Here is a 12589-nt window from a genome sequence, read left to right on the forward strand (position 1 = left end):
ACTTTCCTCCATGTTAATACCATGTGGAAGGAGGTACAGAGTTTAGCAAGCTAACAGCAGTCCCTGGGCTCCCAGTGGTAATCCAAGTTTCCTCCTTTATTGCTTTGGAACTCTGTGCTGAATTCCAGAGATCTACGCGAGATACTATGATAGAATTTTAAAAGACCAACGACTTCCTCATTGCACATACCTCTTGCACCAACATAAATGACAACTATATATGGGTACCTCACCAGAAGGAGTAAGAAGGAATGAAATCGACTACATCTATGGAGAAAGATGATGGAAAAGTTCACTATCATCAGTTAGAAGAAGGCCAAGGGCCAACTGTGGAACAGACCATCAAGTGCTCATACGCAAGTTCAAGTTAAAACTGAGAAAATTAGAACAAGCCCATATGGGAGAAAATATACTATTCAGCATATCCCCCCTGAATTTAGAGATCATTTCAAGAATAGATTTGATGCATTGAAGACTAATGATCAAAGACCAGACAAGTTGTGGAAGGACATCAAAGACATCATAAATGATCAAAGAAAGAGGCCATTAAATAGACAAGAAAGAAAAGACCAAAATGGATGTCAGAAGAGACTCTGAAACTTGCTCTTCAACATCAAGCAGCTAAAGCAAAAGGAAGAAATGATGAAGAAAAAGAACTGAACAGAAGATTTCAAAGGGCGGCTGGAGAAAACAAAGTAAACTACTATACTGACATGTGCAAAGAGCTGGAGATATAAAACCAAAAGGGGAGAACACACTCGGCATTTCTGAAGCTGAAAGAACTGAAGAAAAAATTCAAGCCTCAAGTTCCAACAGTAAGGAATTCTAGGGGGAAAATCTTAATCAAAACAGGAAGAACCAAAAGAAGATGGAAGGAATACACAGTGTCATTATACCAAAAAAATTGGACTATGTTCAACCACTTCCAGAGTTATCATATGATCAGGAACCCATGATACAGAAGGAAGAAGTCCAAGCTGCACTGAAGGCATTGGTGAAAAACAAGGCCCCAGGAGTTGACAGAATATCAATTGAAATGTTTCAACAAATGGATGCAGCACTGGAAGTGCTGGCTCCTCTACGCCAAGAAATTTGGAGGACAGCTACCTGGTCAACTGGCTGGAAAAGATCCATATTTATTCCTATACCCAAGAAAAGTCATCCAACGGAATGAGAAAAGTATTGAAAACTATTACGTTAATCATTAATATCACATGCAAGAAACATTTTCCTGAAAATCATTCCAAAGCAGCTGCAGCCATGTATCAACAGATAACTGCAAGAAATTCGGGCCAGAGTCAGAAAAAGACATGAACCCAGGGATATCATTGCTGGTGTCAGATGGATCCTGGCTGAAAGCAGGCAATACCAGAAGGATGTTTACCTGTGTTTTATTGACTATATAAAGGCATTTCACTGTGTGAATCATAACAAATAATGGAGAGTATTGCAAAGAATGGGAATTCCAGAACACTTAATTGGGCTCATGAGGAACCTCTACATACATCAAGAGGCAGTTGTTCTGACAGAACAAGGGGATACTGCATGGTATACAGTCAGGAAAGGTGTGCATCAGGGGTGTATACTTTCACCTTACCTGTTCAATCTGTATGCTGAGCAAATAATCCGAGAAACCCGACTATATGAAGAAGAAAGGGGCATCAGAATTGGAGGAAGACTCATTACCAACCTGCGTTATGTGGATGACACAACCTTGCCTGCTGAAAGTGAAAAGGAGTTGAAACACTTACTGATGAAGACTGAAGACCACAGCCTTCCGTATGGATTACACCTCAACTCAAGAAAAGAAAAATCCTCACAACTGTATCAATATGCCACATTATAATAAACGGAAGAAAGATTGAAGCTGTCAAGAATTTCATTATACTTGGACCCACAGTCAACACCCATGGAAGCAGCAGTCAAGAAATCAAAAGATGCATTGCATTCAGCAAATCCGCTGAAAAAAACTTTTTAAAGTGTTGAAAACCAAAGATTTCACCCTGAAGACTAAGGTGCACCTGACCCAAGCCATGGTGGTGTCAATCGCACCATATGCATGTGAAAGCTGGTCAATGAATATGGAAGACCTAAAATTGACTCTTTTGAATGGTGGTATGGCGAAGACTATTCAATATATAATGGACTGCCAAAAGAACAAACAAATCTGTCTTAGATGAAGTACAGCCAGAATGCTCCTTAGAAGCAAGGATGGCAAGACTGCATCTTACATAATCTGGACATGTTGTCAGGAAGGATCAGTCCCTGGAGAAGGACATCATGCTTCGTAAAGTACAGGGTCAGCAGAAAAGAGAAAGGCCCTCAACGAGATGGATTGACACAATTGCTGCAACAATGGGCTCAACCATAACAACGATTGTGATGATAGAGCAACACTGCACATTGTTTTGTTCTGTGCTACATAGCGTCACTATGAATTGGAACTGACTCAAGGGCACCTAACAAGAACAACATGCAAGAGATGGAGCCTTGGTGGGTCTTACAGATTATCTGGTTCTTTGCAAACACCCTGATCCCATTCTGGGCTTCTTCCCACATCCACCTCCCAGTAATGGCACCCAGAGGTGGATTTAGGGGCACCAAGGACACACATAAAGTTAAATCTCTGATCACTGTCTTCCCAATTGTGTATGAAATCTCAGCATCCAATGCTCTACTGGTCCTCAGAAATTATGAGGTTACTGTTGTCTGTGTCTGTGTCAACATCTAAGCTCATATCCACTTGGTACTCCAGCATCCTTTTGTCCATACGTAGAATAGGTCCCAGCTGAGGCTCCACTGCGTTGATACTAGAAATCACCTCATGCAGATGGAAATCCTGTCTGATGTCTTTCTTCTTGTAACCTCAGGGAAAAAGGACACAATAAACCTTCCCATGAGGCTGCACTGCAGTGTATGAAAGGAGTAAAGCAGCAGGCAAATCCACATTTCAGCTACATGGGGATTTGAAGATAACCCCCGCATATAGGACATCTGCTTGCTTCTTATATTGTTCAGCCATGGACACTTTCTATCAGCAGGTTCTTCTCTGGCCTCTGGTATCTTCTACCAACAGTCAGTTCTGGAATGATGTCCACAGAATTGGAGCTTTTATAAAGGGAGTCCCTCCTCCCGTCTACCAACATACTGACTCTTTAACTCAATCAGACTTTGATTAAGTTCTGGCATAAATGAGATTTTTATGGATGTAGTAGAGAGGTCACCACAACCAAAGTAGATAATTTTATCTTGAGAGTGATTTCTTTTAAATATGAAAAAATTGCTATAGTATCATTTAGACAAGATCCTGAATATTAAGTTTGTTCACCTGGATTGAGAACTGAAACATTTAAAAGAAAATATTTGGTATCAGTTGCAATCCTTAAGAATGGAGCTACTTTGAAATACTTCTTGTTCACAAAAGGAAAACTTCAGCTCTGGGTAAAGGAAATAAAACCATATGAGAAGCTTTTTTAGAAATCACATTCATCACACCACAGCCATTTTTAACAGGACTTTTTCCCAGATTATAAAGATCCTCTCTTAAAAGCATAGTAAAAATCTCCAAAACTGTTCCCCAATACTCCAGGTCAAGACAGTCAAGGTCCGGGATTTTTGTTGACTCAACAGGCATGAGCACCAGATTAACAACAACATATATATTTCGAACCTTGGTGGCACAATGGATGAGAGCTCAGCTGCCAATATTTCGACAGAGAGAGAGATCAAGCCCTGGGTAAGCAGGGTTCAGCACTTGGCTGCTAACAGAGATCGGAGGTCCAACCATGTGGAAATCAGCTTCCAAAAAGATGGCAGCCTTGGAAATCTTATGGGGCAGCTCTATTCTGTCCTATAGAGTCACATGCAAATCAAAACTAACTCTTCAGCAGCAGGTTTCGGTATTTTTGTTTACGTACAAAAAAAAAAAATTTTTTTCTGTATGAAAGTGTGCATGTATGCAAAAATGAATGTGCATACGTGTATACATAATGTTTATTTATCTTATTATCTCAGTAAATGTTATTTATTTTACAACCAGTTTACAATGGCCTTCCATCATAGATTTACATCACACAGGAAGATCACATCAGATGACAAAATGGTAGACAATCACACAATACTGGAAATCACAGCCTAGCCATGTTGACACACTGTAGGGGGACACAAGTCAATCCATAACAAAGACCTTTGTATTTTTTAATGGGGTTGTTTGTATATTTGTGGTTAAGTTGCAAAACTTGTTTTCTTTCTTTTTTAAATTTGGATTTTAAACCCTTATTAGATGTGGCTCCTGATTATTTTCTCCCAATCTGTACTGTGTCTCTTCAATTTCTTGATATCTCCACATCTTTCTTATGCACCTTATGAGTCAACTAGCAGGTAGCTATGCTAAAGGAATGAGGTCCCGGAGAAATAAAAAAGCACTCTAGAAACAGGTGCTGCATATGGAGGGAGAAGCAAGTTATTTGCTGTTCCTAAGGAAATCAAACTCCCTAAAAGGCCAGCCTCTTTCTCTTGATCAGGGTGGAAAATGTAGACAGCAAAACCTTGAAGAGTTAGCTTTGCCCACCATAACCCAGGGCTTCTCACACTCTGGAGAACGTTTGATTCGTCTGCAGAATCTTTAACAATCCCCTTGCCCAAGCCTCACGAAACAAACAGTCTATTTCTATTTCTGGGCTGAGCACCCATGTAAATTAAAGTTCACCAAGTGACTCATGTGAGACAAATCAGTCCACAAGAAGTGCTTCTCACAAATTAATCTGCACGTGAATCAATTGAGAATATTGCTATTTTGATGCAGTACAGAGGAGTTGTACCTGAAAGTCTGCATTTCTGGCAAATTCTAGGTCCAAGAATAAACCGTGGGTATGGAAGTTTTGTTTACTCTCAAGTTAATCAAATGAATAAATATTCTATGGACCTTTGGTGTTTAGATTATGTGCAAATAAAAATACAGACATAAAATGTCATATTTGTGAACATTTTATTAATATTGAAGAAAATTTACAATACAGCTTTACAGTAAACGTTAAGAACAAAAGATCAATAGACTGTTCCCAATAATGGTTTCCACTTAAACATTCCCACATACTCAGTACAGGGCACTGCTGAAATGAGACAGATCCCACTGATGGGTTCTTTAAGTCTTTCCAAAATCTAGGCACTTTCACAGCAAATACAGTTAATCGCATAGCTTCCAGTGACATTATACTTGAATATTTACTCCCATATTGACTTAGTTCCTTACAAAATCACTAAATTACAACAACTATTTTGGCCTGTTCCATAAGGTCCGTATTATATACAACTTAATGTACAAAATTGAAACAGGCAGTCTCAGCATGTCTGTCTTTTGACAATAACTAAGATTCCACCTTTGCACTCACACCACATCTGAGGATGTGATTCAACAAACACAGCCTGCTCCCTGCATCTTTCCCCTCTGTGCTCATTTAGTCACAATCAATTCATGTGAGGCTCGAGGCTGAGGGTCCCTACCACAGAGGTCTCACTCCCAGTCATTCTCCTTAGAAGGAAGCCAGAACCCTCACTAGAATCCAGGAACTGTGTCTCTCGCAATTCTCAAGAACACAAGGGCTCCCTACAAGAGGTGAAGACTACTCAGGAGGGAGAGAGGTGGGAGATGTTCTGAACCTGGAGCTCCACTGTCCATTGTCCAGTCTTGTGAAGACAATTCTGAGTGGCTGTCGTGGAACATGGCTACAAAGTGCGGGTGGAAGTGTAGGGCTGGCTTCAACAGTATTGAGTTGAGGTGTACTGTGTGGAGGCTGCATGTCTGTCATCCTGGTGACTTGGGGTGGCCCTTTCGGTCCAAACTCTTTTGTATTGGAGAGGGGCTGGCCACCTCGCATATTATGTTTCTGACTGTTCTGGTGCAGGATCTGGAGGGTCATGAGTTTTGCTTCCTTTGCAGAATTCAAGCAATTCTGTATGGGGGTCTGTGCAGATCTTTTTCCTGGTGCCTTGATGTGGAGTAGAGAGTCCTGGCCCCTTCTATGTCTCACAGACTGTAGTCTGGATTTTGAGATCCTATCAGGACCCTCGACTTCGGCCTGGGGGCTGAGGACATGGGCCAGGACAACTGTTTTTGAGGCCGGCTGAGAAACATAATAAGCACAAGCATCACATCTGTTGTCTGTTGTCTTGGCCATGAGGGTAGAGTCCTGTCCAAAGTGTTTGGTTGCTAGCTGAGAAGAATCAGTGATATACACTTCTTGTCCTTTAGTTTGTCCATGAGGTGAGAAAAAACTCAGATCATGATCTTGGATAGGAGACCATGCAGGGAAGATGGATTTCCCATCAGGTTTCCTTACAGGTGGCCAGTTTCTGAGAACAGGGTCCAGGACAGATCGTGTCTTGGAAGTGTGAATGGGCATGGGCCTGCAAGGGTGCTGTGGGAGAAGACACTGCAGGATATATATTAGGATTTCCTCCAAGTCAAGTGGGAAATAAAAATCAACCAAACATAAAGGCATGGAAGTTATCAAATTTTCTCTAACAGTAGAAGAAATACAGGCAGTCTCTTTGCATATGAAGAGGTACCCAAACTCAGTTGGGTGCAGGGGAAATAAACTACACTATCAAATGGATATATTGTTCCCATCACACTGAAAACTATAAATTTTTATGTTCTCTTGCTTAATTATGTGGCACAAGCTTTTTCCTATAGGCTCCTATAGAGTGGACATGGCTAAAAGTCTTTTGAAGGCAGATTGATGGCTAATGTGTTTTCAAGAGATATTGGGAAACATGTAACACAACTTAAAAGATGCACATTTTCCCATGTAGGTGTCTACCTCTTGGAAGGCATCTGATTAACTCACTTACACCTATGCACGGAAACGCGCCCACTAGCATGTTTTTGGTAGGCATGCAAGAAATATTACAAAAACAAAGAAGCAAAAAGAAAATGGTGCCTGATATGTATACAAAAAAATTGGAATCCTGTGGGCCAGAATAGAATTTTAAAAGCGTTTTTCACAGAAGGGACATGGGAGTGAAGAAAATCAAGCTTACACAGAAGAGAAACAGAGTGGGGAACCCGGTTCACTCACCCTCAAGTAGTCACAAGATTCTGTCGATCCCTTCCAATATTGCTGCTGTTTCTCTTTGGGTCTCTTGGGAAATTTCTGGAGTAGAGCTTTCCTCTCATGCTCTTCTTCCCTGATTGGAAAACAGAAAAAAGCCTGTTAAGTGGACATGCCCCAACTTATTGTCCCAACCTAGGATTAGTATTCCAGGGGCCCAGTCCTGTTCATGGTTTTGGGATGAGGGAGATATTGAATCACTGTGATCTTTTCCAAGGCTGCCTATTCCCTCATCTCAGTTTCATCCTCCCACCTCATTCAGCCCCCTAGATTTTGTCCATTCTGTCCTTTAAGTTAGAGTATGCTGTTTTGTCCCTACCATGAGCAAAGTTCCAAGATATGCCCCACCCCCTCCCCTTAGTGATTGTGCAGTACGAGAAATATCTCCTGAATGTGGACAGTTGGAGCATATTGAGCTCTTGGCTATTTCTCTCCAGTTACCCTGTCCTTCTCTGGAGATAGCTGGACACACGACATAGAGATGAAAACACATCAGCTACTTCAATACCCAAGGTCTTTCCATGTTTCTCACCTTTGTCTTTGTTCCTTCTCTCTTTCCAGGTTGTTAAAGGGCCAAAGGGTTTGAGGTTCCTGGGGCTTCTTTGGCTCCAGGTTCTCCTTCTTCACCTTTTCTGAGCCCAAGGCCTGGGGTACTGTGGCCCCACTCCAGCACTTTATGGGGCACCTAATACTTCTTGTTGTGTGCCCAAAGGCTCCACAGTTCTTGCACTTCCTCTGTGGGTAGAGAAGGAGGGTGCTTGGTGACTCAGCAGAAATAACAGGTAGCTTTCAAAGGTCAAGAAAATATCAGATTTTAATAGTTAGGTCTTGTTTTGCTGGAGGGAACATCTGCACATGGCCCGATAAGTGTGAGGAATTTCAGGAGATTTTTGTCCGGCTCATGTCAGAGGAGGGAACTGGGAGGAACTACTGGAGACTCTAAAGATGAGGATTATGAACCAGATTTCAAGAAACTGACAAACACTACGCTGGAAAGGACAGTAAATAGGGAGAAAGATAGCCCCTCAAAAACTATGAATGGGCTAATTAACCAGGTGAGAATGTCACAAACAAGACCAGCCTTGAATGAGAAAGAACAATTGAGTTAAGAACATAGAAGGTTATATGTTGCAACCATCTCTCTAGAATCCATGCAGCCCTTCTGGTTCCTGGGAGGTCCAAGCCTCCACTTACCTTGGGATCCTCCTGCTCTGGTTGGGGAGCCCTCTGCGCCACCAGTCCTCTCCATTGCCTCTTCATGGTCTGGGCTTTATGGGGTCTGTGGGGCTGATGCTATGTGTAATCAACTGCCGTCTGCCTCAGCTCCTTGAAGCTTCAGGCCAGTCTTCCTCAGAAATTGATTTTTGGTTTCCTGAGTCACAAGATAAGGAAAATATTTTATATGAATGGAGACGAAATTCCTCATGGACCTTCTTCTCCCAATGGGTATGAAGGTGCCTCTCTGCTCACTAAGTCAAACCTAAATCATTTTCCTCTGCTTGCAACGTGATCTCATTCTCTGCCATGATTACCTCCTCCCACAAAGGGAGCCTCCCTCAGACAAAACTCTTGACACATAATTAGTGAATTAGGATTTGCACCATTGAATGCCTGATTCTGATTTTTACAGTTTAGCATAATCAAATGTATTAGGAAAAAAAAAAAAAACCAAAGTTTCCCCAGACTGACAAAAGAATAGAAAGCTATGGGAATACTATGTCTGTATAGAAAAGTCTAGGAAAAAATGTTCTCTTCTTAAAAGCTAAAATTTCTACCTCTTACATGTTGCAGTTGAGTTGATTCCAACTCATAGCAACCCTATAGGACAGAATAGAACTGCCCCATAGGGTTGCCAAGGAACAGCTGGTGGATGCCAACTGCCCACCTTGGGGTTAGCAGCCCAGTGCTTACCTACTGCAATACCAGGACTTTGCCTTTTACGTGAGAGGAGGCAATTTCCAATGACGAATTAACACATAAATTGTTGTCTCCCCTAGCAGATTGGGACCTTCAGAGTTTATGGCCTGGACTGTCTTGTTTAGCAGTTTACCTTTATCATCTCACTTTATAACTCGTTTCTAATAAATGCTCAATGAATTTACATTAACTAAGAGCTTACGATTAAATTATTTAGTCTTTTAATTACTTTGCCAAAACTACCAGGACTCTACACCTGCTCATCCACTATCCCAGACAGGGCATTGGAATATCATTAATTTGAAACTCAAAACTTAAATGTAATAATTAGAATTCAGAATGATGCATTTCTTCAGTCTTTCAAATGCTAAAGAATGCTTACCTCGACACCAAGAGTCAAACCACTGTAGATTTTCACAAGTACTATTCCTCTGAGCATTGAAAAGAACTAAAATTTAAAAAAAGAAAAAAGACTAACCTGAAGCCCAGCTGTCTTTGGCTGTGTGTCAACGGATCCTCAATAGATGGTTACTGGGACGGCTCCGTGGTGCAGTTTCCAGGACTTCCGAGGAAAGGTCACTCTGAGGGTGTTTCGAAAATAGGGAGTAAGAGTCCTTCCCAAAGACTCTGGATGGACTAGTTAGCCAGGAGACGAGGCCACAAACCTGGAGAGAAGACCAGATGCAACTGACCAAGAATGACAGACTCGAAAGCTTTTATGTTGTCTCAACGTTGTGTGATTTATAAGCTCTTTAATCCAATCAGTCCAATCCAATCACATCCAATGAATCCAACATAACCAAACCTCACTTGATCTAATTAAATCTTGAGATGGGATCCCTTGTAATGTAATTCACTCAATCTAATGCAATCAGTCAATAATTCAGTTGGACTTAATCCAATCACTTTTACCTGCTCAACTTAATCTAATACAATTACCATTATTTAATTATCTAATTTGTTGTTTAAGATTTGCAATGTAAAACAAACAAACAAACAAAAATCTGGAACCTGAAACAGCTACTAGCTAGAGAAAGAATCCAAAGGAAGAAGGGAGGAAAAGTGTGAAAGGAAGCGCCCAGACTTTCACTTGAGACCAAGATGGTAGAGCTGGATGTTCGTGGGGACGGTGTCAGGTCCTGGCCACCAAGGTCATAGGGTCCAGGCTTCTTCCCAGACAAGTAACACTGGGCACAAAAGTACTGACCATCTGCCCTCCTCAGACCTTCAAGGACAAAAGTTCTCAAGGCATGTGACCCTACGCAGTCTATTCAGGCCTCATAGATAGGCACCTGGCCACAGCAGGATATGGGCATGAGTTGAGTACATGATAAGGACTCAAAGACGAGATGGATTCAGGATGAGTTGGAAGGGCAGAGGCCTTTGAGAGGGAACAGTGGGGTAGGGTGGGTAGGTTCTTGGGCTTTGCCAGGCTGAAGAGACGAGAAGATGGAGTCCGAGTTAAAGAGAGTTCAAATCCACCAGCTGCTCTTTGGAAACCCTATGGGGCAGTTATCCAATATCCTATAGGGTCACTATGAGTTGGAACTGACTCCACTCCAATGGCTTTGATTGTTTTCTTTACTTTTTTATTTTGGTTTGGTTTGGTTTGGTTTTTTAATCCAGAGGTAATGGCTGAGTTCCAGTCTCAGGTGATCTAATCATATCTTTAGATCCCCTCCCATGTAATGTAAACCATTCACTCTAAGGCAATCAATTCAATCAAATTCAATTTAAGTTAATCCAATGACATTTACCTAATCTTGTTAATCTAATTCGATCACGGTAATCTAAGCATCTAATCTGTCAATTTGTTCTTTAAGATTTCCAGTTTAATATTAGCAGTTGAAGTTTTTATTTATATTTTTTTAAAAAATCTTCCAAGCCCTGAACTCATGAAATTTTTACTCTAAATTTTCTAATGCATGTCTATATTTTTCCAATTCTATATGTAGCCCTTGATACATTTCAGGTATATGTTTACAAATTATGAAAGACAGGCATATGATTACATTTGTTCTCGTCCAAGATTAACAACCAAAAAAACCAAACCCGTTGCCACCCAGTCCATTCCTACTCATAGCCAACGTATACGACAGAAGAGAACTGCCCCATAGAGTTTCCAAGGAGTGGCTGGTAGATTCCAACTGCTGACACTTGGATAACAGCCGAGCTATTAAAACTGCGCCACCAGAGCACCTATCCAGCATTAAAAAAAGAAGTTATTACCTTACTGATGTGCAAAACCAAGTCTGACATTTCAGAATTTACTATACGTGAAGGCCTGTTTAGGGGCAATATATTCTATCCATTAGTCTCTGGTTTTCAAATGGACAAACACTCTATGATCTCACTTATGTGAAATAAGCAAATACATGTTGCCATTGTGGTTAGGTGCCATCAAGTCAGTTCCAACTCATAGCTGCCCCATATACAACAGAGTGGAGAAGCGCCCCATCCTGCACCATGCTCACAATTCTTGCATACTTGAGTCCATTGTGGCAAGCACTGTATCAATCCATTTCCTTGAATGTCTTTTTCCCTGACCCTCCACTTTATCAAGCATCATGTCTTTTCCAGGCACTACTCCCTCCTGATGGTATGTCCAAACTATGTGAGACAAAGTCTTGAAACCCTTGCTTCTGGCTGTGCTTCTTCCAAGACAAATTTCTTGGCAATTCTGTCAGTTCATGGTATATTTCATATTCAACGCCAATTCAAAGGCATCAATTCTCCTACCATCTTTCTTATTCATTGTGCAGCTTTCCCATGCATGTGAGATGATTGAAGCACCATAGCTTGGGTCAGGTGCACCTTAGTCCTCAAAGGGACATCTTTGTTTTTTAACACTTTCAAGAGGTCATTTGCAGCAGATTTGTCCAATACAATGTATCACTTGAGTTCTTGACTGCTGTTTCCATGGTCGTTGATTCTGGATCCAAGTTAAATGAAATGCTCAACAACTTCAATATTTTCTCTGTTTATCAGGTTGTTGCTTATTGGTCTAGTTTTGAGGATTTTTCTTTATGTGGAGGTGTTGTCTTAGGCTGGATTCTCCAGAGAAGCAAAACCAGGAAAACATAAATATATAGAGAGAGAGAAAGAGATTTTTAACAAGGAAATGGCTCACCCGGTTGTTAGAGATTGTAATGTCCCAAGTCCGTGAGGCTGGAAAGAGATTTCCACTGACTCATGCAACACAAGGGGCTTGCAAAGCCAAGATTGGCAGGCTGGAAAGCAGGGCTACTGTAGGCTTCTCCCGACTAACATAGTCTAAATCACATAGCTGGCAGGTAATCTTCCATGCCTTTGCCATCTGAATCAGGTAAAAGTCTTTTTCTTTTTTCTTCTTTAGTCACATAGGGTCAGAGGGCTCCATGGGGAACTTAAATTTTACCCCCTTCTTATAGCAATACAGAACAAAATGGAACAAGTCAGGGCTAATAAAAGTGCCAGGTTTCTCCCATCTGTCATCGCTAAGGAACTACATGAAGCTGAACCTCCATACCCATCCAGCAACAATGAATTTGAACATGGCACTGCAAAACAGGTCTACAATC

The 12589-nt window shown here is 41.3% G+C and overlaps 1 protein-coding gene across 1 annotated transcript; it reads right to left on the reverse strand.

Annotated features, from left to right (window-relative positions):
• Positions 1-5621: 5621 nt before the first annotated feature.
• LOC104846698 (protein FAM90A12-like) lies at positions 5622-8372 on the reverse strand. Its single transcript, XM_010597864.2, has 4 exons — positions 8307-8372; positions 7645-7847; positions 7080-7188; positions 5622-6416 (listed from the first exon to the last, which is right to left on the reverse strand). Exons 1-4 carry the CDS (start codon positions 8370-8372, stop codon positions 5622-5624), a joined length of 1173 nt encoding a protein of 390 aa, XP_010596166.2.
• Positions 8373-12589: the final 4217 nt, after the last annotated feature.

The sequence above is a fragment of the Loxodonta africana genome, chromosome 21, assembly GCF_030014295.1.
Source record: "Loxodonta africana isolate mLoxAfr1 chromosome 21, mLoxAfr1.hap2, whole genome shotgun sequence".
NCBI lineage: Eukaryota > Metazoa > Chordata > Mammalia > Proboscidea > Elephantidae > Loxodonta > Loxodonta africana.

Bases quoted from the DNA above. Each gene is read 5' to 3' on its own strand.
- LOC104846698 (XM_010597864.2), bottom strand. From the start codon at position 8,372: ATGAAGAGGCAATGGAGAGGACTGGTGGCGCAGAGGGCTCCCCAACCA. The intron at 7,848-8,306 runs GTAAGTGGAGGC...CTCTACCCACAG, and splicing joins CAGAGCAGGAGGATCCCAAG to AGGAAGTGCAAGAACTGTGG. The intron at 7,189-7,644 runs GTGAGAAACATG...TTTTCCAATCAG, and splicing joins GAGAAGGAACAAAGACAAAG to GGAAGAAGAGCATGAGAGGA.